Source organism: Hyperoodon ampullatus (genome assembly GCF_949752795.1).
Source record: "Hyperoodon ampullatus genome assembly, chromosome: 9".
Lineage (NCBI taxonomy): Eukaryota > Metazoa > Chordata > Mammalia > Artiodactyla > Ziphiidae > Hyperoodon > Hyperoodon ampullatus.
The window spans coordinates 107,310,531-107,336,210 of NC_136922.1; the positions used below are offsets into that span (position 1 = coordinate 107,310,531).

At 41.5% G+C, this 25,680-nt stretch overlaps 1 protein-coding gene across 1 annotated transcript in view; it reads right to left on the reverse strand.

Moving 5' to 3' along the window:
• Positions 1–21,390, reverse strand: part of LMBR1 (limb development membrane protein 1) — a gene marked incomplete at both ends in the record, with an annotated part of 149,775 nt that extends 128,385 nt beyond the window's left edge. Inside the window, 1 exon segment of the mRNA XM_079711811.1 lies at positions 21,325–21,390. Coding sequence (XP_079567937.1) covers positions 21,325–21,390 — 66 coding nt within the window.
• Positions 21,391–25,680: the final 4,290 nt, after the last annotated feature.

The window sequence follows — 25,680 nt, forward strand, 5'->3', positions numbered from 1 at the left end:
AAGTAGATGGTGGTAGAAGCACAAAGACTTTATCTTTTGATGGCTTCTATTTTCTCAGTGAAAGAGAAGTTCATCAAATGAGTTACACATGAGGGTGGGGCGAGCAGGAGAATGGGAGAATAAATGGATTTGAGAAACACAACAGAAGTGAGGGGCAACGGGAAATGAAACGGCCTTTAAAGTTCCAGGCAAGCTCAAGCCAAGACTCTAAGCAATGCAGGAAGCCTGATGATGCTATACAACACAACACAAGAGCTTGATTCTTAGATGCTGAGGCAGATGTAGGTTGAGTCCCCAAGAACTATCACAGGCTTGATGATTCTAACAAATAACCTATTCTCTCTCCTCCCCTTTACAGCCTACACTTGTGGACTTCCACTTTTCACCACCACTCACTCACTCTTCCAACCACTTATCTGACTTCACGCCCACTGACCCACTCAAGGTGCTTCTGGCAGTGGTCAGTGATGTCCCAACAGCCAAATTACACTTTCACAATTTCACTTGCCCTCTAAGCAGCAACCTGCACGTCAGCAATCTTCCTCCTTCTCTGGTTATTCTCCCAGACTCCATCACTAGCTCCCCTCTTCCTGCCAGCCTTTCAACATTATTCTTCTCTATGATTTCTGAGCGGAGCCAGAAATCTATTCTCATTCCACAAGCTCTTTATAGTTAACCTCATCCGCTCCCAGGGTTTGAACCACCAGCCCCCAGAAATCCCTAGACCACTATTTGAGAACCACTGGTTTAGGGTATTAGCAAGAGTGAGTGAAATAATGGGCCATGAAACCTAAGTGGATTGGGAGAAAAGTGAACCCAAGTGATGGATAGGAGTGGACATGCCAATCAACTGAGGTTCCTGGTAGAGAAGCAGCTGTAATAAAAGTACTTGACCAAGGAAGCTGGAAGAATACAAAGTTGTGACTAAAGCATGTTTTAGGATTTTTTAACTCAGTAATTAAAGGTGGAGAAGAGTAGTTTCAGGAGTTCCAAGGAGTTTGTGCAGAAGTGGTAGATGAGAAGGCATGAAAGTTAATGGACAAATGGAAATCAAGGAACCAAAATGCATGGCATGGGATGGAAAAGACTAATGGGAAAGCAAGCCATCTAAGAGTAGAAGGCTAACAATTATAAAAACAAGTGGAAGTATTACTAATTTGGAAATATGAGCTACCTACTATGAAAATAAACATACAACTATACCAGGCTGGAACAACAAAAAAAATCACAGAACTAGTGAGACCATTTTTCTAGTTCCAAAGATGGGAGTAGGAGCAGGTGCTCCTTCTCTAAATGAGCATATTGGTATCAGAGAGACAGCCCCACGGAGAGATGTAAAATGAAAACAAGCATAATGATGCCTCCTAGTCTCCTACATTCAGTGGAGGCAAAAGGAAATTCCTAACCAAATAAAGAAGGAACTCATTCCAGCTCCCCACCACTAAAGGTGAGGTACAGCTGATAAAAAGGGAGAGGATGGGCTCTCATGGTTTTCTGAAAAGACTGAGCTTTTCTCTCCTGGTCAGGGAAGGAAGAACAAGGCTACCAGAGCCCATAAACAGAAGCACAGGGTGCATGTCCTCTGTGCCAGCTGACCCAAAGCAAGTGCTTCAGCCCTCACTGGGGGCCACACGGCTTTAGTCCTGATGCTGATCAAGAATGGCCAGGCATTTGGGAGCTAAGTTACCCAGTCACAAGTAACCTAATACAGGTATTTCTAAAGTTTGCTTTACACCACTTCGCTTTTTAGAAAGACCCACTTCAGTACCTGTTTTTGGTAACCAAACAAAATCCAAAGAGGATTTTCACTTTTACCAAGAAAAGGCGAAAAGCGAAAATCTCGTTCAGCTCAGCGTGTTTTGCAGCAAGCGTTACAGAGGCAGCACCCACCCCAGCAGTGAGAGCTGCCCGCCAAGCTCCTTCCCGGAACCACACTCAGCATCTCAGCATCAAGGTGCTACAGCTGTGAGCCATATCTGTGAGCACCTGTGCTTCATCTCAATTGATTTTGTGTATCTGTGAGCAAGACGGGTCCTTTTAAAGTAACTGCTTCTCTAGTTTGTGCCATTTCAGCTCAGGAAAGGTTTCCTAGGACGGTCTACTTTCAGAGGTCAGAAAAAACCTACAATATATCTAAAATATGTTGTTAAAAGCAAATATTCTTAAATTCCAGGTATAAGATTTAAACCTAAATTCAAACTAGTGCCTTATAATCAAACTGTATTACAAGTTTTTCATTTAAGGCTGATGGCCTTCGGCTAATTTAAGATGACCACAGGGAATAAATATCATAAGAGTGATGGGTACAAATGGCCTTAAGGAAAGCTACCAGTAACACGTTCCTAACAAAATCCTGGGAGAGAAGACAAGTAAACTATAACTGAGTCAATAATCTCATTCCACAGCAGAGCCAATAAACCTGGCTTTATTTTAAAGTTGCTAAATCAAAAATTCGAGATGTTGAGTATCCTTTAAAGTTACAAGTGAACCACAAAATAACTAAAATTAAAATTATAATTCTTTTAAATTACCCTAAGAGCCAGACTATGTAGTAAAACACAAGAAAACACAAATAGGGCTTCCCTGGTGGCGCTGTGGTTGAGAATCTGCCTGCCAATGCAGGGGACACAGGTTCGAGCCCTGGTCTGGGAAAATCCCACATGCCATGGAGCAACTGGGCCCGTGAGCCACAATTACTGAGCCTGCGCATCTGGAGCCTGTGCTCCGCAACAAGAGAGGCTGCGATAATGAGAGGCCCGCGCACCGCGATGAAGAGTGGCCCTCGCTTGCCACAACTAGAGAAAGCCCTCGCACAGAAATGAAGACCCAACACAGCCATAAATAAATAAATAAATAAATTTAAAAAACAGAACACAAATAGTTACAAAAATAAGATAATAAACTAAAGATGAAACATATTAAAATCATAATTGTAAATAAAACTGTCAAAAGAAAACTCTCACAGACTAAGATATAGCTAAAATAAAGTGACTTGGGACGGTTGAAAGCAAAAGGATAAATAAAGACATACCAAGCAGATGCTAACAACAAAGAAAGTTAGGCTGTCATTTTTTTTTCTCTCAGACAAGACTGAATTTAAGACAAAAAGTGCTAAGACAAATTGGGGCACTTTGTGAACAATGGTATAATCCACAATGAGGAAATAATCTTTATGCACCAAAAACACAGAACCAAACAACACTTTTTAAAACTGAATATGCAAGGAAAAATAAAACACTACTTTAGTTGAAAGAATTTAATTCACCATGAATAAAAAAGTAAACCCAAACCAAATACATAATAATAAATGTGAATTTCTTAAGTATTAGGAATGCTCTAATAAATAAAGGTTACCATATTGAATGCTCTATACCCCTATGCGCCCCATATTCTGCCACCCACTGCCCCAGCCCCTCACAACCACTAATCTGACTTCTGTTTCTAGGGATTTGCCTATTCTGGATATTTCATATAAAGGAATCATACAATATCTGACATTTTGTGTCTGGCTTCTTTCACTTAGCATGTTTTCAAGGTTCATCCATGTTGCAGCATGTATAAAAACATCATTCCTCCAAACTTTTTATAGAAAAATAAAAATCTGATTAAAAACACACTGAATTCTTGTTGCTAGTAGCTATAAGCATTCCTTTCAGATATACTTGCATATGTACACAAGGATATATATATATATACACACACACATATATAAAGATGTTCATTGTTTTACTGTTTGTAATTGCAACATACCACCTTTCAAAAGAGAGAAGACAAAATTACCAGTGCTCTATTTCCACAATTAATTTGAATACAAAACACATGCTGATATCCACTCTTCTAAGAGTTACTAGCACTATCACAATAAATTGCCCCGTGTCTTTCAACTTGTGCTTCAATAAAGGAAAAAGAATATTTCCTTGCAAAAAAATAACACTGAGACCTTTAACAAGGCGTAAATAGTCCATCTTTCAAGACTAACACAGCAAATTTCTAGTTCATTAATGTCACCTACAATATTACACTTTATTACTTGTTCTTGAGATTTTTCAGACTCTATGACTTGCATTTTCTTACAAGGCAAGTCACCAGCAAAAAGTTCTTTAAATTCCTCTGAAACCCACTCCAGAAAAACATAAAGGAAGAACAGCTTTATTTGAGAGGAGCGGGCATCACAGCCAGCTGTCACTCGCCCTTTGTCCTTCGGGCTCTTTCATCCCAATCACAACCATTCTACCCACATAGCCTCCCTCCTTCTGAATCCCCACAAACTCCTACTTCACAAATTTAGCACAGCAATGATTTCTACTGAATGTTTCATGTAAATAAAACTTGTCCCCTAAACTATGTATAACATACAATATACTTTAGGTATATCGGAGGTACTAACACAAATAGGAATGATCTTGTACATCTCTTGAATCCTGCTGAGTGCCTAGATAATAATTTTAAAACAAACTGAGTAAATCACACTCCCTTCCCACTGCTGGTTCCTTAGCCTCAGTCAGGTATGATCAGGGCAAAGGGAAGACACTTAGAACTGGATAAAAGATGGAAGTTTAGATTAGATTGGACTCAATTTTTCAATATGTGAAAGTGACTGTAAGGCTATAAAATGAGCCCCAAGTTGTCATGAGGCGTAGGGTACAAAGTTGCAACAAAGCATCCTTGCAAGCAGCAGTGGGAGAAAATTAAGCTGCTTTATAACTATTTCCTATCAAGTTTACCCATGCAATAAACACTTAAGTACTGACCTCTTAATGATATTAAAGATGGAAGGTCTTCCATGAAGATGGAAGGTCTTGCCATTAATTTAGATCTCTGATTTTTTTAATCAGAGTATGTAGTTTTCCTCATATAGATTTGAACATATTTTGTTAGATTTACACCTAAGCATTTCTGGATGGGGGTGTGTTAATGTAAATGGTGCTGTGTTTTTAATTTCAAATTCCAAGTTTTCATTGCTCATATACAGGAAAGCAACTGACTATTGTTTATTAATTTGTATCTTGAAACCCTGCTGTAATCTCTTATTAGTCCCAGCAGGTTTTTGTTGTTACTGACTCCTTGGTGTGTCACCTGAGAACAAAAACAGGTGTTTTTGGCCACGATGAGCAGCTTGCAGGATCCTAGTTCCCCCACCAGGGACTGAACCCGGACCCCGGCAGTGAAAGCGCCAAGTCCTAACCACTGGACCACCAGGAAATTCCCCAGTTTTCTTTCTTTATTCCCAATCTATATACCTATTATCTCCCTTTCTTTTGTTAATGCCTCAGCTAGGACTTCCAGTGATGCTGAAAAGGAGGGCTAACGGGACATCCGTGCCTTGTTCCTGATCCTAGTGGGAAAGCTTCTAGTTTCTCCCCATTAAGTATGATGTTAGCTATAGATATTCTGTGGATGTTCTTTACCAAGTTGAGGAAGCTCCCCGCTATTTCTAGTTTACTGAGAGTTTTTATCAGGAATGGATGCTGAATTTTGCCAACTGCTTTTTCTGCATCTACTGATAGGATCTTACGATATCTCTTCTTTAGTCTGCTGACGTGATGGACTACATTAAGTGATTTTTGTATAATTCTTTTTATACACTGTTGGAATTAATTTGCTAATATTTTCTTGCAGAATTGTGCATCTATGCCCATGAGCGATATCAGTCTGTAGTTTTCTTTTATTGCAATGTCTTTGTCTGTTTAGCAGTAGGGTCATGCTAGCCTCATAGAAGAAGTTAGGAAGTAGTCCCTCTTCTTCTATTGTCTGTAAGAGACTGCAGATAATTGATATCACTTCTTCCTTAAATATGTATTAGAATTCACCAGCCAAACAATCTGGCACTGGTTTTTGGAAGGTTAATTGCTGATTCAAGTTCTTTAGTAGATATAGACCTCCTCAAATTATCTGCTTTTCCTTGTGTGAGCTTTGATAAATTGTATCTTTGAAGGAATTTGTTCATTTCATCTACATTTTCAAATTTGTGGGCACAGAATGTTCATAATATTCCTTTAGTAACTTTTTAATGCCCACAGAATCAGTAGCAATGGCCTCTCCTTCATTTCTGGTATTAGTAATGTGTTTTCCCTCTGTTTTTCTTAGTTAGCCTAGCACGAGATTTATCATTCTTACTGATATTCTCAAAGAACAAGCTTTTTGTTTTGCAGACTTTTTTTTTTTTTTTTTTTCTTTTTGGTACGCGGGCCTCTCACTGTTGTGGCCTCTCCCGTTGCGGAGCACAGGCTCCAGACGCGCAGGCTCAGCGGCCATGGCTCACAGGCCTAGCCGCTCCGCGGCATGTGGGATCTTCCCGGAGCGGGGCACGAACCCGTGTCCCCTGCATCAGCAGGCGGACTCTCAACCACTACGCCACCAGGGAAGCCCAGGTTTTGAGGACTTTTAAAATTTATTGCCTGCTTTCAGTTTCACTGATTTTTGCTCTATTTCTTATTATCACTTCTCCTTTGCTTACTTTGAAATTACTTTGCTCTTCTTTTTCTAGTTTTCTAAGGTAGAAGCTTAGATTATTGATTTTAGATCTTTCTTCTTTTTTAATATATCCATTCAATGCTACAAATTTCTCCCTAAGCACTGCTTTTGCTACATCCCACCAAATTTTGATAAACTGTGTTTTCATTTTCATTTAAAAATATTTTAAAATTTCTCTTGAGACTTTTTCTTTGACCCATGTGTTATTTAGAAGTGTACTGTTTAATCTCCAATTACTTTGGAGCTTCCCAGTTATATTTCTGTTACTAATCTGTAATTTAACTCAACTCTGGTATGAGAACAGACATTGTATGATTTCTATCCTTTTAAGTTTAAGGTGTGTTTTATGGCCTAGAAGGTGGTCCATCTTGGTGAATGTTCCATGCAAGCTTGAGAAGAATGCACACTGTGCTGTTGTTGGATGAAGGAGTCTGTAAATGTCAATTAGATCCAGTTGACTGATGGTGTTATTTAGTTCAAATATATATATATACATATATATACATATATAGCCAATTACCAATAGAGGGCATGTTGCAGTCTCCAACTATATCAGTGGATTCATCCATTTCTTTTGGTAGTTCAATCAGTTTTGGCCTCATGTATTTTGATGCTCTGTTGTTAGGTACATACACATTAAGGATTGCTATGCCTTCTTAGAAAGCTGACCCTTTATCATTATATATTGCTCCTTTTAGCCCTGACAGGCTTCCTTGCTCTGCAGTCCACCTTGTCTGAAATTAACACAGATACTCCAGCTCTCTCTTGATTAGTGTTAGCATGGTATATCTTTCTGTGTCCCTTTACTTTCAATATATCTGTATCTTTACATTTAGTGGATTTCTTATAGACAACATATAGTTGGGGTTTTTAATCCACTCTGATCATGTCTTTTAATTGATTTATTTAGACCATTCACATTTAAAGTTATCACTGATATTGTTGTTTTAATATTTATCATAGTTTTAACTATTTTCTATTCACTGACCTTGTTCTTTGTTTCCATTTTTGTCTTTCAGTCCTTTTCTGCCATCTCTGGTTTTAACTGAGCATTTTATATGATTCTATGTTCTCTCCTCTCTTAGCATATCAGTTACACTTCTTTTTAAATTGTTTTATCGGTTGCCCTAGAGTTTACAATTTACATTTACAACTACTCTAAATCTACTTTCAAACAATACTATACTGCTTCATGGGTAGTGCAGATACCTTACAGCAGAGTTTTCCCAATTCCTTCCTCCTGTCCCTATAACGTCACTGTCATTCATTTCACTTACCCACAAGCTAATCACTGGAAACACTGGTGCTATTACTTTCAATAAACTGTTACCTGTTGGATCAAGAGTAAAAGATTTTATTTACCCTTAGTTGATTCCTAATACTCTTCCTTTATGTAAATCTGAGTTTCTCACCTAAATAATTTTTCATCTCTCTGAAGAACTTCTGTTAAAATTTCTTGTCAAGCAGGTCTATTAGCAACAACTTCCCTTAATTTTTGTTTGTACTGCATAGCATAGGGAATTATAATCAATATCTTATAATAATCTATAATGGAAAAGAATCTGAAAAAGAATAGATAAATAGATAGATAAATATAACTGAACCACTTAGCTGTACACCTGAAACTAATACATTATAAACTAACTATACTTAAATTTTAAAAATGGTCAAAAAAACAAAAAAAATTTTTTTTAATTTTTTTTTTTTTTTTTTTTTTTTTTTTTTTTGCGGTACAGTGGCCTCTCACTGTTGTGGCCTCTCCCATTGCAGAGCACAGGCTCCGGACGCGCAGGCCCAGAGGCCATGGCCCACGGGCCCAGCCGCTCCACGGCATGTGGGATCCTCCTGGACCGGGGCACGAACCCGTGTCCCCTGCATCGGCAGGCGGACTCGCAACCACTGCGCACCAGGGAAGCCCCAAAATTTTTTAATTTTAAAAAAGAGCTCAATTTAAAAATGGACAGGGACTTCCCAAGTGGTACAGTGGTTAAGAATCCACCTGCCAATTCAGGGGACATGGGTTCGAGCCCTGGTCCGGGAAGATCCCACATGCCACGGAGCAACTAAGCCTGTGCACCACAACTACTGAGCCTGTGTTCTTGAGCCTGCGAGCCACAACTACTGAGCCCATGTGCCACAGCTACTGAAGCCCGCACACCTAGAGGCCGTGCTCCGCAACAAGAGGAGCCACCACAATGAGAAGCCTGTGCACTGCCACAAAGAGTAAGTAGTCCCCGCTTGCTGCAACTAGAGAAAGCCCGTGCACAGCAACAAAGATCCAACGCAGCCAAATAAATAAATAAATAAATAAAATTTAAAAAATAAATAAAATAAAAATGGACAAAGAATCTGAATAGGCACATTCCCCCAAAGAAAATATACAAATGGCTAATAAGGATACAGGAAGATGTCTAACATCATTAGGCATCAGGGAAACACAAATCAAAAGCACAACGAGATAATATGTAATACTCACCAGGATGGCTATAATTAAAAATCAAAAAGACCATTAATGACAAGTGTTGAAGAGAATATGGAGAAACTGGAACTCTCATGTTGGTGGTAGAAATGTGAAATGGTGCCATGATTCTGGAAAATAGTTTGTCAGTTCCTCAAAATATTAAACACAGAGTTATCACCATATAACCTAGCAATTCCACCCAAGAGAAATAAAAACATATGTCCACACAAAAACTTGTACACAAATGTTCAGAGCAACACTTTTCATAAGAGCCAAAAAGTGGAAACAGCCTGAAGCTCCATCAACTAAAGAATGAATAAATAAAACATGGCACATCCATACAATAGAATACTATTTGACCATAATAAAGAATGGACTATTGATGCATGCTACAACATGGATGAGCCTTGAAAACATCATGCTAATTGAAAGAAGCTAGACACCAAAAAAAATCACATATTGCATGATTCAATTAATATGAAATATCCAGAGTAGGCAAAGGTAGATTAGTGGTTGTCTAGAACTGGAAGGAGGAGAATTCGGGGGTAAATGGGGAATGAAATGCTAAAGGGTATAATATTTCTTTTTAAGATAATAAAAATGTTCTATGATTAGATTGTGGTGATGGCTGCACGATTCGTGAATATACTAAAAATCACCGAAATGGGTGAACTGTATGATATGTGAATTATATCTCAATAAAACTTTAAAATAAAGAAATACTTCTCAGAATACATACTATTCAAAATAATCCGAAATGCATTTACAAGAATTCCATTGATATTCTAGGGAAGTGGATCCTGAAAGATTCTAACACACAAAGGATGATAGATACTAACAGCGTAAAATTAGAATTTTCTGTCTTTATTCGGTGTCCTTTCTGAGTTGTTTTAAGTGTTAAAACATTTATAAGGGATTTCAAAAAGAAATTCTGAACTTTATTCCCTCATGTCTCTTTTTTGCTATAACGCCATAAGTTCCCTGGATTATCTTACTACCAAGGTTTTCAGGAAAATGACCTGTAATATTATATTTACATATAATCTTCAAAGCCCTAACATTATCATGAGTGAATACCTACAAATATCTACTACAGACACTGTGGAGAATAAAACAAAAACATATGGCTCTCAAAGGATTTATACTCTATCCTACAGCATAATTTTGGCTTGGATACAAAAGGAAGACTAACACTAAAAATCATGCTGAAAGGATATGACATTCTTTGGATGCCTACATATCTCAGGAAATATACTTCCAATTGTCACTTAAGAAGGAAGAATAGGGAAAAAGGAAAAATCATCTCAAGTATAATGAGGAATGCCTCAGTCCCCTTTAACCTCAAGTACAGACTAGAAACAGGTGATGTATACCCACAAGGAGTACAGCACAGGCCAAAGCTGCTACAACCAATTACCACAAACTTAGTGACTTAACACAAATTTATTACCTCATAGTTCTGGAGGTCAAAAATCCAACACGGGGTTCACTGTGCTAAAAGCAAGGTATCAGCAGGGCTAGTTTCTTCTGGAGACACTAAGGGAAAATCCATGTCCTTGTGTTTCCCAGACTCTGGAGGCCACCCACATTCCTTGACTTGTGGCTCCTTCCTCCACCTTCAAAGTACATCACTCCAGGGCTTCCCTGGTGGCGCAGTGGTTGAGAGTCCGCCTGCCGATGCAGGGGACACGGGTTCGTGCCCCGGTCTGGGAGGATCCCACATGCCGCGGAGCGGCTGGGCCCGTGAGCCATGGCCGCTGAGCCTGCGCGTCCGGAGCCTGTGCTCCGCAACGGGAGAGGCCACAGCAGTGAGAGGCCCGCGTACCACAAAAAAAAAAAAAAAAAAAAAAAAAAAGTACATCACTCCAACCTCTGGTTGTCGTCACATCTTCTCAAACTCTGACCCTCCTGCCTCCCTCTTATAAGGACCCTTGTGACTGCACTCACCCAAATAATCCAGGATAATCTTCCCCTTAACATAATCACATCTGCAAAGCACTTCTGCCACCTAAGATAACATATTCACCGGCTCCAGAGAATACCAAGTGGACATCGTTATGGGCCACTGTACTGCCTACCAAGGGAAATCGATTTAACCCAGGTTCAGCAAACTCAAATACAAAGAATCCTCTATACCTCTATCCCATTCTTCTTTGTTCAGCAATACTGTAAAATCATCTCCATATATATTGGCTATTGGATTTATATTTACTACACCATCCACTCTAAGATTTTAAGACCACAGTAAGAAAGGGAAAAGCATCCTGCATCTGGGACCTGGCCTGCTACTATCAATAGCCCTTGAAGCAATCTTCAAACTGGCTAGCAACTCACAGCCAGGTACTCACAGCTAGGACTTGATGATTCTCCCGTCGAAAATAAGCAACTTCAGAGAACGTTAACATCAGAGAAGGCCACTCTATGACCATAATGGATAAAGAATAAGACCACTCTGTAGTCATGCCTCAACAAAGATGAGAGACATGAACACTGTCTAAATCATAAAAATGACCAAACATTTCCCCACACTGGCTAGTAAGAATGACTTACATCTTTACCAATTGCAGTTTTAGCCTCACTCAAATCTTTCTCCTTCAAGATAAGATCTATTAAGATATCCAGTCATAGAATTATCTCTGCTTCCTAACAGCATCCAATACAGATCAAAGCCCCATTTCACTTCCATTAACTCTTCCCAAATCACCGAACACAAGCCCAAATCCTATTTTTAAAAGTTGTTTTCTAATACTCTCTTACTGAGATGCCTCACAGTTTCCCATGGTATGCATTTTCCCTCACTGTAACATGCAATAAACCTGACTGATCCAACTACAAGTGTGCTCCTGGGGGTCTTTGGCTGAAGAACAATGACAAAGGTCAGAAAAGACTACGGATCCCCAGACAACTGAATTCCAAATTTATGTACAACATTGGTGACTGGCTCAATCTTCTGCGCAACCCCCATTCTCAAGAGAAAAGGACTAAAGTTTTAAGCTCTAGCACAAGGAGTAAACCATGGAGGTGAGGGCAAGACCATGGTAGGAAAAGGCAGGTAACCTCACCTAAGGAAGCAGCAGGTGGAGGATGATTCCTGGCACCCCCATTTTCCCCACTCCTATTTAGCCAAAAGGGAGCCAAATAAATGGCAGGGTCCTAAAACCTCTACTGTTGTAAAAGTCCCAGTCAACCCTAAAATTGTCCCCAAATACATTACAGCCAAGTGAGGGAGTTTTGTCCACAACTAGGATAAGGAAGAATTTAGATTATGCAGCCAGACCCCAAAGCTCCCAGCCAGCTAGCTTCATAGGCTCTCCTTGTTCCTTTCATCAGCCTTACAGTAAGCCAGCTCTCCATTTTATGTAACTGACCTAGTTGGATGCCACTGAACCCTGTCATGGTGGAGGTTTAAACCTTATAGGCTGTAAACAGAGTACACAGGCTGTGGGATGAGCCTGCCTGGATTCAAACTTTGGCTCTATCGCACACTGTGACAGATGCTGTGAAGTACCTACTTCACAGGGTTGTTATCGTCAAATAAGATAACCTGGTCAGTACTCGATAAGTGTTATTTCTTATTAATTTAGTGAAGGGATTATGGAGACTTTTTAGTACACTCGTGTAGTAATCTGTGATCATTTTAACTATACTGGTGAAAGTGGCATCAATGTAAGATAACCACTTTGAAGATATCTAAGTAAATGTATCCAAAGAACAGATGTACTGAAAGACAAATGTTGCTGTGCAACTATGGCAGCATAAGAAATAGGTACATATAAATTACTGTCAATGTTTCAGCTCTCCTGATGGGTATTAATAAGCTAGAGTCAATGCTTTAGAATCCTGGGTGATGGTTCATGTGTGTATATTATTTAAAAACAGGTTAATCAAAAGCAGGTCACAGACAAACAAATGAAAAGTCTATGTGTGAACCAAGGATTAAAAATAATCCAATTCTGTGTACCTGAAGTCCAAAAGGAAAAGGAAAAAAGACAGCAAAAGGAAGAAAGGAAATCGATCATTACATTTAGTTGATAGTAGCAGCTAAATGTAATCATTATAGTAACTGACAAGAGAACTCTGATATATTCATAATATTAAAGAGAAAGTAAAATTATTACATGAGCATTTAAAAGTTAAACACTATACCACATACCAAAATTAACTCAAAACAGATCAAAGACCTCATAAATGTAAGTTAAAACTACACAACTCTTAGAAGAAAACGTAAGGAAAAATCTTCATGACATTGAATTTAGCAATTTCTTGGATATAACACCAAAAACACAGGCAACAATGACCAAAAAAATACGTAAATTGGACTAAATCAAAATTTAAAGTTTTAGTCCACCAAAGAACACTATAAATAGATTTAAAAAAGGCAACCCACAGAATGGGAGAAAATATTTTCAAATCACAAAGGAATTAACATCCAGAATATATAAAGAACTCCTAAAACTCAACAACAAAACAACCCAATTCAAAAATGGGCAAAGGACTTAGATAAGACATTTCCTCAAAGAAAATATACAAATGTCCAAAAGCACATGAAACAATGCTCAACGTCACTAATCATCAGGGAAACACAAATCAAAACCATAATGAGCTACCACTGCACACCCACTAGGGTAACTATTATTGTTAAAGAAAACAGAAAACAACATGTGTTGGTGAAGATATGGAGAAACTGAAACCCTGGCACATTACTGTTGGGAATGTAAAATGGTCCAGCCACTGTGGAAAACACGGCAGCTTCTCAAAAAATTAAACATAGGATTACCATGTGATCCAACAATTCCAATTCTGGGTATATACCTAAAAGAATTGAAAGCAAGGTCTGGAACAAATATTCATTCATTCATTCATTTGAATATTCAAACATGTTCATAGCAGCATTATTCACAGTAGCCAGAAAACAACGCAAATGTCCACTGACGGATGAATGGATAAGCAAAACATGGTATATACACACAACAGAATATTATCCAGCCTTAAAAAGGAAGGAAATTCTGACACATGCTTCAACATGGATGAAACTTGAAAGCATTATGCTAAGTGAAATAAGCCAGACACAAAAGAACAAATATTGTATGACTCCACTTACATGAGATACCTGGACCAAAAAGTTCCTTTCGTTTTTAAGTAAAAATAAAAGACATATTTTTCATTTTCACCAAGAACTTTATTGAACAACATATTCACCATTTTGTTCTGCTACCTTCTGCCATCTTTCGGGCAACTTCATAATTCCATCTTCTTAAAACCTTTTTATCTTTTTGAGCAAAGAACTGTTCCAGATGCCTTTTACAGTCTTCCAGAGAATTGACATTTTTTCCATTAAGAGAATTTTGTAAAGACCAAAATAAATGGAAATCTGAAGGTGCAATGTCTGGTGAATATGGAGGATGAATCAGAACTTCCAAGGCAAGCTAACAGTTTTTGCCTGGTCATAAAAGAAACATGCAGTCTTGCGCTATCCTGATGGAAGATTATGTGTTTTCTGTTGACTAATTCTGGATGCTTTTCGTCGAGTGCTACTTTCAGTTGGTCTAACTGGGAGCAGTACTTGTTGGAATTAATCGTTTGGTTTTCCGGGAGGAGCTCATAATAGAGGACTCCCATCCAATCCCACCATATACACAACATCACCTTCTTTGGATGAAGACTGGCCTTTGGTGTGGTTGGTGGTGGTTCATTTTGCTTGCCCCACCATCTCTTCTGTTCCAGATTATTGCACAGTATCCACTTTTCATTGACAGTCATAATTTGTTTTAAAAACGGAACGTTTTCGTTATGTTTAAGTAGAGAATCGCATGCGTAAGTACAGTCAAGAAGGTTTTTTTTCACTTAACTTATGTGGAACCCAAACATCAAAGCGATCAACATAACCAAGCTGGTACAAATGATTTTCAGTGCTTGATTTGGATATTTTGAGTACATCGGCTATCTCTCACGGGGTAAAAGGTTAATTGTTCTCAATTAATGTCTCGATTTGATCGCTATCAACTTCAACTGGGCTACCAGACCGTGGAGCATCGTCCAGCGAGAAATCTCCAGCACGAAACTTCGCAGACCACTTTTGACACATTCGATCAGTCACAGCACCTTCTCCATACACTACACAAATCTTTTTTTGGGTTTCAGGTGCATTTTTACCTTTCCTGAAACAATACAGCATAATATGCTGAAAATGTTGTTTTTTTCCTTCCGTCTTCAATATTAAAATGGCTACACAAAAATTCACCAATTTTGATTTTTTTTTTTTTTTTTTTTTTTGCTGTACGCGGGCCTCTCACTGTTGTGGCCTCTCCCGTTGCGGAGCACAGGCTCCAGACGCGCAGGCTCAGCGGCCATGGCTCACGGGCCCAGCTGCTCCACGGCATGTGGGATCTTTCCGGACCGGGGCACGAACCTGTGTCCCCTGCATCGGCAGGCGGACTCTCAACCACTGCGCCACCAGGGAAGCCCTAATTTTTTTTTAATGCACGCTGATATGACAGCTGTCACAATACAATCTAACAAAATTGTTTCGAATGAAGTTAAAGACAACTAAGCACTAGCAGAGCCTTCTTATGAAAAAAAAACCAAACGAACTTTTTGGCCAACCCAATAAAATTTAGAGAGATAAAAAGTAGAGTGGTGGTTACCAGAAGGAGAGAGGAACGGGGAGTTGCTGATCAAAGGAGACAGTTTCAGTTTCGAATGACGAAAAAATTCTGGAGATGGATAGTGGTGATGGTCGCACAACAATGTGAATGTACTTCATGTCACTGGACTGCACACTTTAAAATGGTAAATTGAAGGTTACGTATATTTTATCTTTTAGGCAAAACCAAAAAGAATTGAATAATTAAAAGAACTGAGGCCATGGCAATCAGAGAAGAAAAAGAAATAACAGGAATCCAAATTGGAAAAGAAGTAAAACTGTCACTGTTTGCAGATGACATGATACTACACATAGAAAATCATAAAGATGCTGCCAGAAAACTACTAGAGCTCATCAATGAATTCAGTAAAGTTGCAGGATACCAAATTAACACACAGAAATCTCCTGCATTCCTATACACTAAAAACGAAAGATCAGAAAGAGAAATTAGGGAAACAATCGCATTTACCATCACATCAAAAAGAATAAAATACCTAGGAATAAACCTACCTAAGAAGGCAAAAGACCTGTACTCTGAAAACTATAAGATGCTGATGAAAGAAATCGAAGATGACACAGATGGACAGATATACCGTGTCCTTGGATTGGAAGAATCAATACTGTCAAAATGACTATTCTACCCAAGGCAATCTACAGATTCAATGCAATCCCTATCAAATTACCAATGGCATTTTTCACAGAACATGGGACAAAAAAAATTTTAATTTGTATGGAAACATAAAAGACCCCAAATAGCCAAAGCAATCCTGAGAAAGAAAAATGAGTTGGAGGAATCAGGCCCCCTGGCTTCAGATTATACTACAAAGCTACAGTAATCAAAACAGTATGGTACTGGCACAAAAAAACAGAAATATAGATCAATGGGGACAGGACTGAAAGCCCAGGAGTAAACTCACGCACCTATCATCATTTACTCTATGACAAAGGAGGTAAGAATATACGATGGAGAAAAGACAATCTCTTCAATAAGTGGTGCTGGGAAAACTGGACAGCTACACGTAAAAGAATGAAATTAGAATATTCTCTAACACCATACACAAACCTAAATGCAAGGCCAGATACTATAAAACTGTTAGAAGAAAACATAGGCAGAATACTCTTTGACATAAATTGCAGCAATATCTGGGATTTCCCTGGTGGTGCAGTGGATAAGACTCCACGCTCCCAATGCAGGGGGCCTGGATTCGATCCCTGGTCCGGGAACTAGATCCCACATGCATGCCACAACTAAGAGTTCGCATGCCACAACTGGGGAGCCGGAGAGCCGCAACTAAGGAGCCCACGTGCTGCAACTAAGGAGCCAGCAAGCCACAACTAAGGAATCCACCTGCTGCAACTAAGACCCAGCGTGACCAAATAAATAAACATTTAAAAAAATAATAATAAATTGCAGCAATATCTTTTTGGATCCACCTCCTAGAATAACGAAAACAAAAATAAACAAACGAGACCTAATTAAACTTAAAAGCTTTTGCACAGCAAAGGAAACCATAAACAAAACAAAAAGAGAACCCACAAAACGGGAGAAAATATTTGCAAATGAAGCAACCGACAAGGGATTAATCTCCAAAATATACAAACAGCTTATGCAGCTCTATACCACAAAAACAAATAACCCAATCAAAAAAATGGACAGAAGATCTCAACAGACATTTCTCCCAAGAAGACATACAGGTGGCCAAAAAGCACATGAAAAGATGCTCAACATCACTAATTATTAGAGAAATGCATATCAAAACTACAATGAGGTATCACCTCACATTGGTCAGAATGGCCATCATCAAAAAGTCTAAGAACGACAAATGCTGGAGAGGATGTGGAGAAAAGGGAACTCTCTTGCCCTGTTGGTGGGAATGTAAATTGGTACAACCACTGTGGAGGACAGTATGGAGGTTCCTTAAAAAACCAAAAATAGAACTACCATATGACCCAGCAATCTCACTTCTGGGCGTGTATCCAGAGAAAACCATAGTTCAAGATGATACATGAACTCCAATATTCATTGTAGCACTATTTACAATAGCAAAGACATGGAAGCAACCTAGATGTCCATCAACAGAAAAATGGATAAATAAGATGTGGTACATATATACAATGCGATACTTTCTCAGCCATAAAAAAAGAATGAAATAATGCCATTTGCAGCAACATGGATGGACCTAGAGATTATCACACTAAGTGAAGTCAGATAGAGAAAGACAAATATCATATGACATCACTTATATGTGGACTCTCTAAAAAAAATGATACAAATGAACTTATTTACAAAACAGAAACAGACTCACAGACTTCGAAAACAAACTTACGGTTACCAAAGTGCGGGGGTGCGGGAGGGATAAATTAGAAGTTTGGGATTAACAAACACACACGAGTATATAAAAAATAATCAACAAAGACCTACTGTACAGCACAGGGAACTCTACTCAATACTCTGTAATAACCTATATGGGAAAAGCATCTGAAAAAGAATGGATATATGTATATGTATAAATGAGTCACTTTGCTGTATACCTGAAATTAGCACAACATTGTAAATCAACTATAATATAAAATTTAAAAAATTTTTGTATTTGTTTAATTTAAAAAATTAATAAATAAAAGAATTGGGGCTTCCCTGGTGGCGCAGTGGTTGAGAGTCCGCCTGCCGATGCAGGGGACACGGGTTCGTGCCCCGGTCCGGGAAGATCCCACATGCCTCAGAGCGGCTGGGCCTGTGAGCAATGGCCGCTGAGCCTGCGCTTCCGGAGCCTGTGCTCCGCAACGGGAGAGGCCACAACAGTGAGAGGCCCGTGTACCGAAAAAAAAAAAAAAAAAAAAGAATTGGCAACAAGTCCTAGAGAAAAATCAAGCATTTATACTCACTCTAAATATGAATACTCTGAGGAAGGAAAGCCAAAGACTGGAAATTCACTAAGCTTGGTCACTGTCTGCACTGGTTCTGCAGAGAGTGGCGTATACCCACCACCCAAGGGTGCTGGTCCAGGAGAAGTAGGGGTGAGGAGGAGCAGAACTAAGGAATTCTAGAATCAGTGCCAAAACTGAGTTGTTTCTAGGGTAGTAGACAAAAATAAAGCTCCTGGCTACTATAACGTGGGTCCCTTTCTCAATCTAAATAAGAGAACATCTGATTAATTTAAAATAAAGCCAAAAACAAATAGACCAATGAAACAGCACAGAATCAAAATTAAACCCCACAAATATACAGTTATACCTAATTTGTGACTAAGGTCATAAATGGTGCTGAAGCAATTGGACATCCATGTGAAAAAATATATACGAATCCTACTTTACAACATACACAAAAAATAAATTCCAGATGAACTGTAGGTTTAAATGGGAGGAGTAAATCAATTTAAACCATTTAGAGAAAAGCACAAGAGGACATCTTCCTTACCTTGGAGTAAGCAAAAATTTCTTAAACAGGACATAAAACATACTGATCATAAAAAAAATTCTAATAAAGTGAACTGTATTAAAATTAAGAATTTCTGCTCATTAGAAGGTATCATTAAGCAAGTGAAAAAGCATCCACAGAATGAAAAAAAGATTTACTATATATATATATATACACACACACACGTACGCATATGTATACACATATATATACATATACATGACCAAAGTATCATATCCAGAAAACATAAACACCTCTCGCAAATCAATATTAAAAAGATAAACAAGGGACTTCCCCAGCGGTCCAGTGGTAAAGAATCTGCCTTCCAATGTAGGAGACGCAGATTCGATCCCTGGTGGGGGAACTAGGATCCCACATGCCGCGGGGCAACTAAGCCCGCGCGCCACAACTACTGAGCTCGCGCGCCTCAACGAGAGAGCCCGCGTGGCGCAAACTACAGAGCCCACACGCTCTGGAGCCCGCGCGCCGCAACGCAAGACCCCGCCTGCGGCAACTACGACCCTGAATAAATTTGTTTTTAAAATAAGCAGTTAAAAAAGAAAAGCTGTTACTTATTTTTAAAAAATAAATAAATAAGTTTAAAAATGGGAAAAAGACCTGAAGACTCTTCACAAAAGAAGATTTCCAAATGGCCAATACACATATGAAAAGGTGCTGAAATTCATTATCATCAGGAAAATGCAAATAAAGTCTTTTGTGCAACAAATACCATGACACTTACCATAATGGCTAAAATTTTTTTAAAAAAACAGAAAATACTAAGTGTCCTACAGATGGAAAGCAAATAACGCCTCTCCTACAGGGCTGGTGAGTGTGTAAATGGTACAACCCACTGTGGCAAACTGTTTAAAAGTATCGACTAAAGATGAACAAACCCACAACCTATAACCTAGAAGTTCCATGCTTAGGTATGGACCTAACAAATGCGTCCACATGTTCACCAGAAGACATGTACAAGAATACTCGTAACCAAAACCTGAAAATTACTGAAACTGTGCTATAGTCACACAACTACAGCATTCGGGGTGAACTGCAACTACATACAACAGAGAGGAATTTCACAAACGCTGTTGAGTGAAGGAAATCGGACACAAAAGAGGGCATACTGTAAGGCTCCATTTACATAAAAGTTCAAAACTAAGCTAATCTACTAAAGCCAGGACAGTGCTTACCCTTGGTGGAGTGGAGAGCAACTGGACGGGGAAAAGGGATGGGCCTCTGAGATGCTAATAATTGTGTTTCACAGTCTGTGTTCAGAATTACACAGGTGTGTTTAAAGTGCTTCGAGCTGGACATGTATGATGATGTACTTCTCTGTTTATTTTAGCTTCAATTTAAAACTTTAAACTAATATGCCGTAGCAGAGTCCACCAGTTCAGAATTTATACCTCTTTATTCCAAGATATGACTTGGCAAAGTGATTCTCAATTTTCTAGATCAAGAACTACACAAACCAGGCAATTCTCAAAAACCAAGAGACTGACTGAATTTGAGAGAAGTTAGTTAGAAGAGGGGAGGGATAAACACAAATGCACAACATGTATATATTTTACATTGCTATGAAAACAAACAAACACAACCACAACGTGTTCTAGCGCGCCAGGAAAAGGTAAAAACATCAACGTAGACTCCTACGGCCGAGCCCGCTTCCCGACCCCTGCCAGCAGCACAGAACAGGGGACCAAGAAAGGATGACTTCCTTCAGAAGCTGCTTCCAGGGCACAGAGGACTTCTGCCCAGGCCCTCAATCCCACCCCTCGCCGGCCTTCACACCCAAACGCAAGGTTTCGGGCTCAGCCCAAGAGGGAAGGAGGGCGACGGGTGAGGGGCGGAAAGGTGGGCGCTAACCCGGCCGAGGTGACTAGTCGGGCTGGGAGAGCGAGCCCGGCCCCTCCCCGGCGCCTGCGCGGGGCCACCCAGGTCCCGCCAGACACCCGCCCGCACACCTGTCTACCGTGCCAGGCCAGGGAGGTGCCAGGCCACGGCACGCGGGCCGCGGGACCGTCGTCCACCGCCTGGAGGGCCGACGCCGCTAAACCGGCCCGGGAAGAGCCCTGAGGGAGGAAGGCGCAGGCGGCCCCGAAGCACTCCCGGGGACCGGACAGGTGACTCGACGGAAGCGCGCCCAGGACTGAGAGCAGGTGGGCGCAGGGCGGGGGGCGGAGCCTGGGGGAGGGGCGCGGCGCGAGGCTGAGGGGCGGGGGCGGGGAAGCGGTACAGGGGAGACCGCGAGGGCCGCGAGGGGAAAGGAAGGGGAGGGGAGGGACAGGCGGGCGGCAGGCTGGGAGGGGGCGGGCGGAGGGCGCTCACCGTGGACTCTCGCACTTGGCTGTGGAAGTGCTGCTCCCGCGCCGACACCTCGTCCTGCCCTTCCATCCTCCTTCATGCCCGCCGCCACGCCGCCCGCGTCCGCGCACTCCACCGCACCATCGCCTGCCGGCCCGAGGGGCTGGACGGCCGCCTCGCCGGCCGGGACGGGAGCAGCCTGCCGCTGCACAGACCGCGACCAAGACACCGAGCGCTGCCTCAGCCGCCGCCTCAGAAGAAGCCGCTCGGGCTGCTGAGGGCGGGCGCCGCGCGAGCCGGGGCGGGGCGGGGGCGGGGCTTGACGTCAGAGGAAGGCGCCGCGCGTCAGAGGAGCGCGCCGCGACGCCTGAGGGGCCTGAGGCTGAGGGGCGGGGCCTGTAGGGCGGGGCTTGGGGCCACGCCCCCGGGGCGGGGAGGCCGGCGGGCGCCGGCGAATTTCTTCAGGGAGCGCGGTGAGGAGCTAGCGGTTGGGGTCGGGTCTCCGGGCGCGTACTCTCCCCCGGTGAGGGTGAACTAACGGAGGTGGGCGGGCCGGCGCGCCGGCTTAGCAGGCGTTTATCCTGTATGGCCGCAGCAGTCAGCGCCCCTCACCAGCACGAGCCCCACCTGCAGAGCCCTCGGCGGCGTCCAACAGGAGGCCTCCCGCGGAACTGTCACTCCGCCAAAGTAAGTAAAAGGTCGGAAACTGGTTGTTTCTGGACGCGCTTTGGGCGGAAACCCCGGAAACCTGGCTTCTCTGGGTCTGATAAGCTGTTGGGCTGCCGCGGGTCTTGGGCTTCCCCACCTGGAAAATGTAGATAGCCCTGAACGTGAGGCCCTTGCCAAATCCGCGGGCGGCCCAGTACTAGGGAGGTTACATGACCCTCCTGGGAGCCTCCATGGTCCGTTACTTTGGGGACGGCCAAACATACCACATACAGTACATAAGTCCCCTACCTACACATGAGTTACGTTGGAGAGCGTTAGCAAATCTAATTTGTTCGTTAAGTCCAAGAAGTTAGCCTAGGTAACCAGCTAACACAATTGGCTCCTTGCCGCTGCTGTTACGCTTGCTTCCGGACATCCTGGGCTTGAAATAAAGGTACTGTAGTACTGTACTCTATACAGTACTGTACAGTAGAGTACACAAAAGCACAACCCCTTGTAGAGGATGCACGCACGTGACAATGTACGCCAGACACGTGAACTACCTTACCTGGTTGGACGTTCCAACACACGTTCACATCTTTGAAAGTCCGCAACCTGAAGGTTCGTATGTACGGGACTTACTGTAATTCACCCCTATTCTGCATTAAGTACTTTTTTGTTGTTGTTGGCGGTAAAAATGAATTTGAAGGAATATTTATCGTTTTACTTTTGGATTTTGGGCGTATAAGTCACTTAAATTGCTATTGGCGGGCTTCCCTGGTGGCGCAGTGGTTGAGAGTCCGCCTGCCGATGCAGGGGACACGGGTTCGTGCCCCGGTCTGGGAAGATCCCACATGCCGCGGAGCGGCTAGGCCCGTGAGCCATGGCCGCTGAGCCTGCGCGTCCGGATCCTGTGCTCCGCAATGGGAGAGGCCACAACAGTGAGAGGCCCGCGTACGGCAAAAAAAAAAAAAAAAAAAAAAAAAAAAAAAAAAATTGCTATTGGCTGTGACGTTTAGCATCTCTGAGAATTCTTAGGAAGGGAGAAAATCTACAAATTGCTTTCAAATTATTTTTATGATATATGTTAATTTAGATTTTGAAGTATCTTTTTGTGATTTTGAGTTAAAACTTTTTTCACGACTCCAACTTTTTTTTTTATGGCCCCTGAAAAGGTTGTAGGCCTCCATACACTGTGCCTATAATGCCTTATGCCAGAAAATGGTGGTGGGGACTTGGAGAACATGAGGCTTGTTCTGAGCTAGTACTGCTGCTGCCATAGGCTGATAAGAATCCAGGAATAATTTTCAACTGGTTAAATTCAGTGTTCATCTCTATTTTTTAAAAGTCTCTGAACCCTAAAGAACCTGGGAAAGATAAAGAAGTATCTGTTTTTCTGAACACCCAGCCTCTGAGAGCTGGGTTAAATACCTGCGTGAAGTGACCTGGATAATTTCTGGGGTAATCTCTCCAAATCAGAGGATACTGAGATCTGATTTTAAGATGTGACATTTAGACACATATTCCAGAAAGTCAATAAATATGGAATTTCTGATCTTTCTAACCCAACACTTCAGCCATCTAGACCTTTTTATTTTCTTTTATGCAGCTGTCTGTCAAGGTTCGCTCACCTTTGATCTTAGTTGTTTCCCTGTGTTTGGTACTTGCAACACTTAGCCCAGGGTCGTAGACCTCAAAAATGCCCACAAGCTCTTCCCTGTACACTCACCCCTTTGCCTTGTGGCTTTGCCCCTCCTCTCAGCAAGGAGTGGAGCCTATTTTCCACCCTTGAATCTGGGCTTGGACATGTGACTTGCTTTGGCTAAAGGGACATTAGAAAATACGAAGCTGTTGAGAAGTGCTTGTGCGTTAGGGCTTGCCCCTTCTCATGACGCCTGGGCAGCCTCCAACTGCCATTGTGTAAAACCGTCCCACCCAAGCTGGTAAGGGGTGTCCCAGTTATCTCTGTCACCCCAGCTGACACCCTCTTTTCTGCATCCCCCTAAAACATGAATTCCCCCAAAACACAGTTCTTCCCCTCTGCTGAAAGCACTGCAATGCAGTATTCTCATTACCTGTAGAAAAAATCAGACTCCTGAACTGGCATTCAAGACCTTGACTTTGGGGCCTCACCCTGCCCTTCCAACTGTTCCCACTTCTCTCTCTAAAGAACCCTTTCCTGCAGGCTGGCTTCCTCCTCTCTCCAATCCCCTGGGCCTTCCCATTGCCAAGGCCCGGAACTTTTACCCATTCCATACCTTCTTTCCTCCTCTTCAGATTCCGTGCTACTGCTCTTTACCGTCCACACCAAGACCTTCCTTCTCCAAAAAGTCTTTCCTGGCAATTCCAGTCTCTTCATTCACTCATTCATTCAAAACCATGAACACACCATGGAAAGAATACTGCTTCAGTCCCTGCTCTGGGGGTGCTTATAGGAGGAAAACAGAGAACGTACAGCACACACGACCTTATATTTTACCTCAGCATTTCATGTATGTGTGTCTATCCACAGTCAGAGTACAAGCTCTATAAGGTCTGGAGTATCTCTTCCTGCATCATGTAAACCTCCATGTATTTCCTGCAATACCTATTAGAATGCTTTGCCCAAAGGAGACAGTTTACGAGTATTTATTGGTCAATAGATTGGTTGCCCTGAGAAATTCCCCAAAGACTTCTTCAAACTTCAGTAAGTCTTCAGATTTCTATACCAAGGTAGATAATTGTATGGACATTGCCCGTGTGTGCAACATTACGACTTACGTGTCCACAAATGAGAATGCTGCTTGTTACTATGTATTCCAGTTTCATTATCACGACGTGTCTTTGAACCTGCCAAAATTCAGGATGGTTTCCTTCATTCCACTGGGCCTTGCTTTGATTCTCTTGATTACAATGAGATCAAAGTTTTGAGACATAAGGACATAGAGGCCAATTTTTTTCTTGTCTTTATGCCCCATACAAAACCAAGCCAAGCAATGTTCAGATGTAAGCTGAATTCCTTCCAGCTTCTATTAAAGGGCTTCTTTTTTTCCTTTATCCAAATACAGCAAGAGAGATAAACAAGCAAAAGTCTAGAAACAAGCCAGCTGTCCATCTACAGTGGAAAGCGTAAACAAATTGTGATGTGTTCACGTACTGGAATTTTACCCTGGCGTGAAAAATCCACGAACCACAGCTGCAAGCAACAATATGGGTGAGTCTCTACTACAGCACTGAGCAAAAAAAAAAAAAAAAAAGGTCACAGAAGAATACATACAAGTATGATTCCACTTACATAAAGTTCAAAGCCATGCAGAACTAAACAGGATATTACTTAGGGATTCAAATGTGTGGTAGAATTATAAAGAAGAGCAGTGATAAACCTCTAAGAAGGAAGGTCAGAGGAGAGACTGGGCAGAGGCATTCAGAGGGCTGTAAAGGGAATGATAACGCTCGTTTCTTACACGTACGGGGTGGGGACAGGGGTCACAGCGCCTTGTTGCGTTGTTGTTTATGCATCGTATATGTTGCATAAACTATGTCTATTCACTATTTAAATAAAGGAATTGTTTTAAGAGGCACCACTATCTGGTAGCCTAAACTGTGGGTTCTCTGCCTCAGCTTGACCCCTTGCTAAAGGGAGCATCTTAGAGTGGAGTCAACGCCAAGCAAGGATTCTGGAAACCAGGTTCCAGCTCTGCCAGGTGTGGCCTTTTGGGCCTCGCTTCAGTTACTGATGCCTAAGGTCCTTTC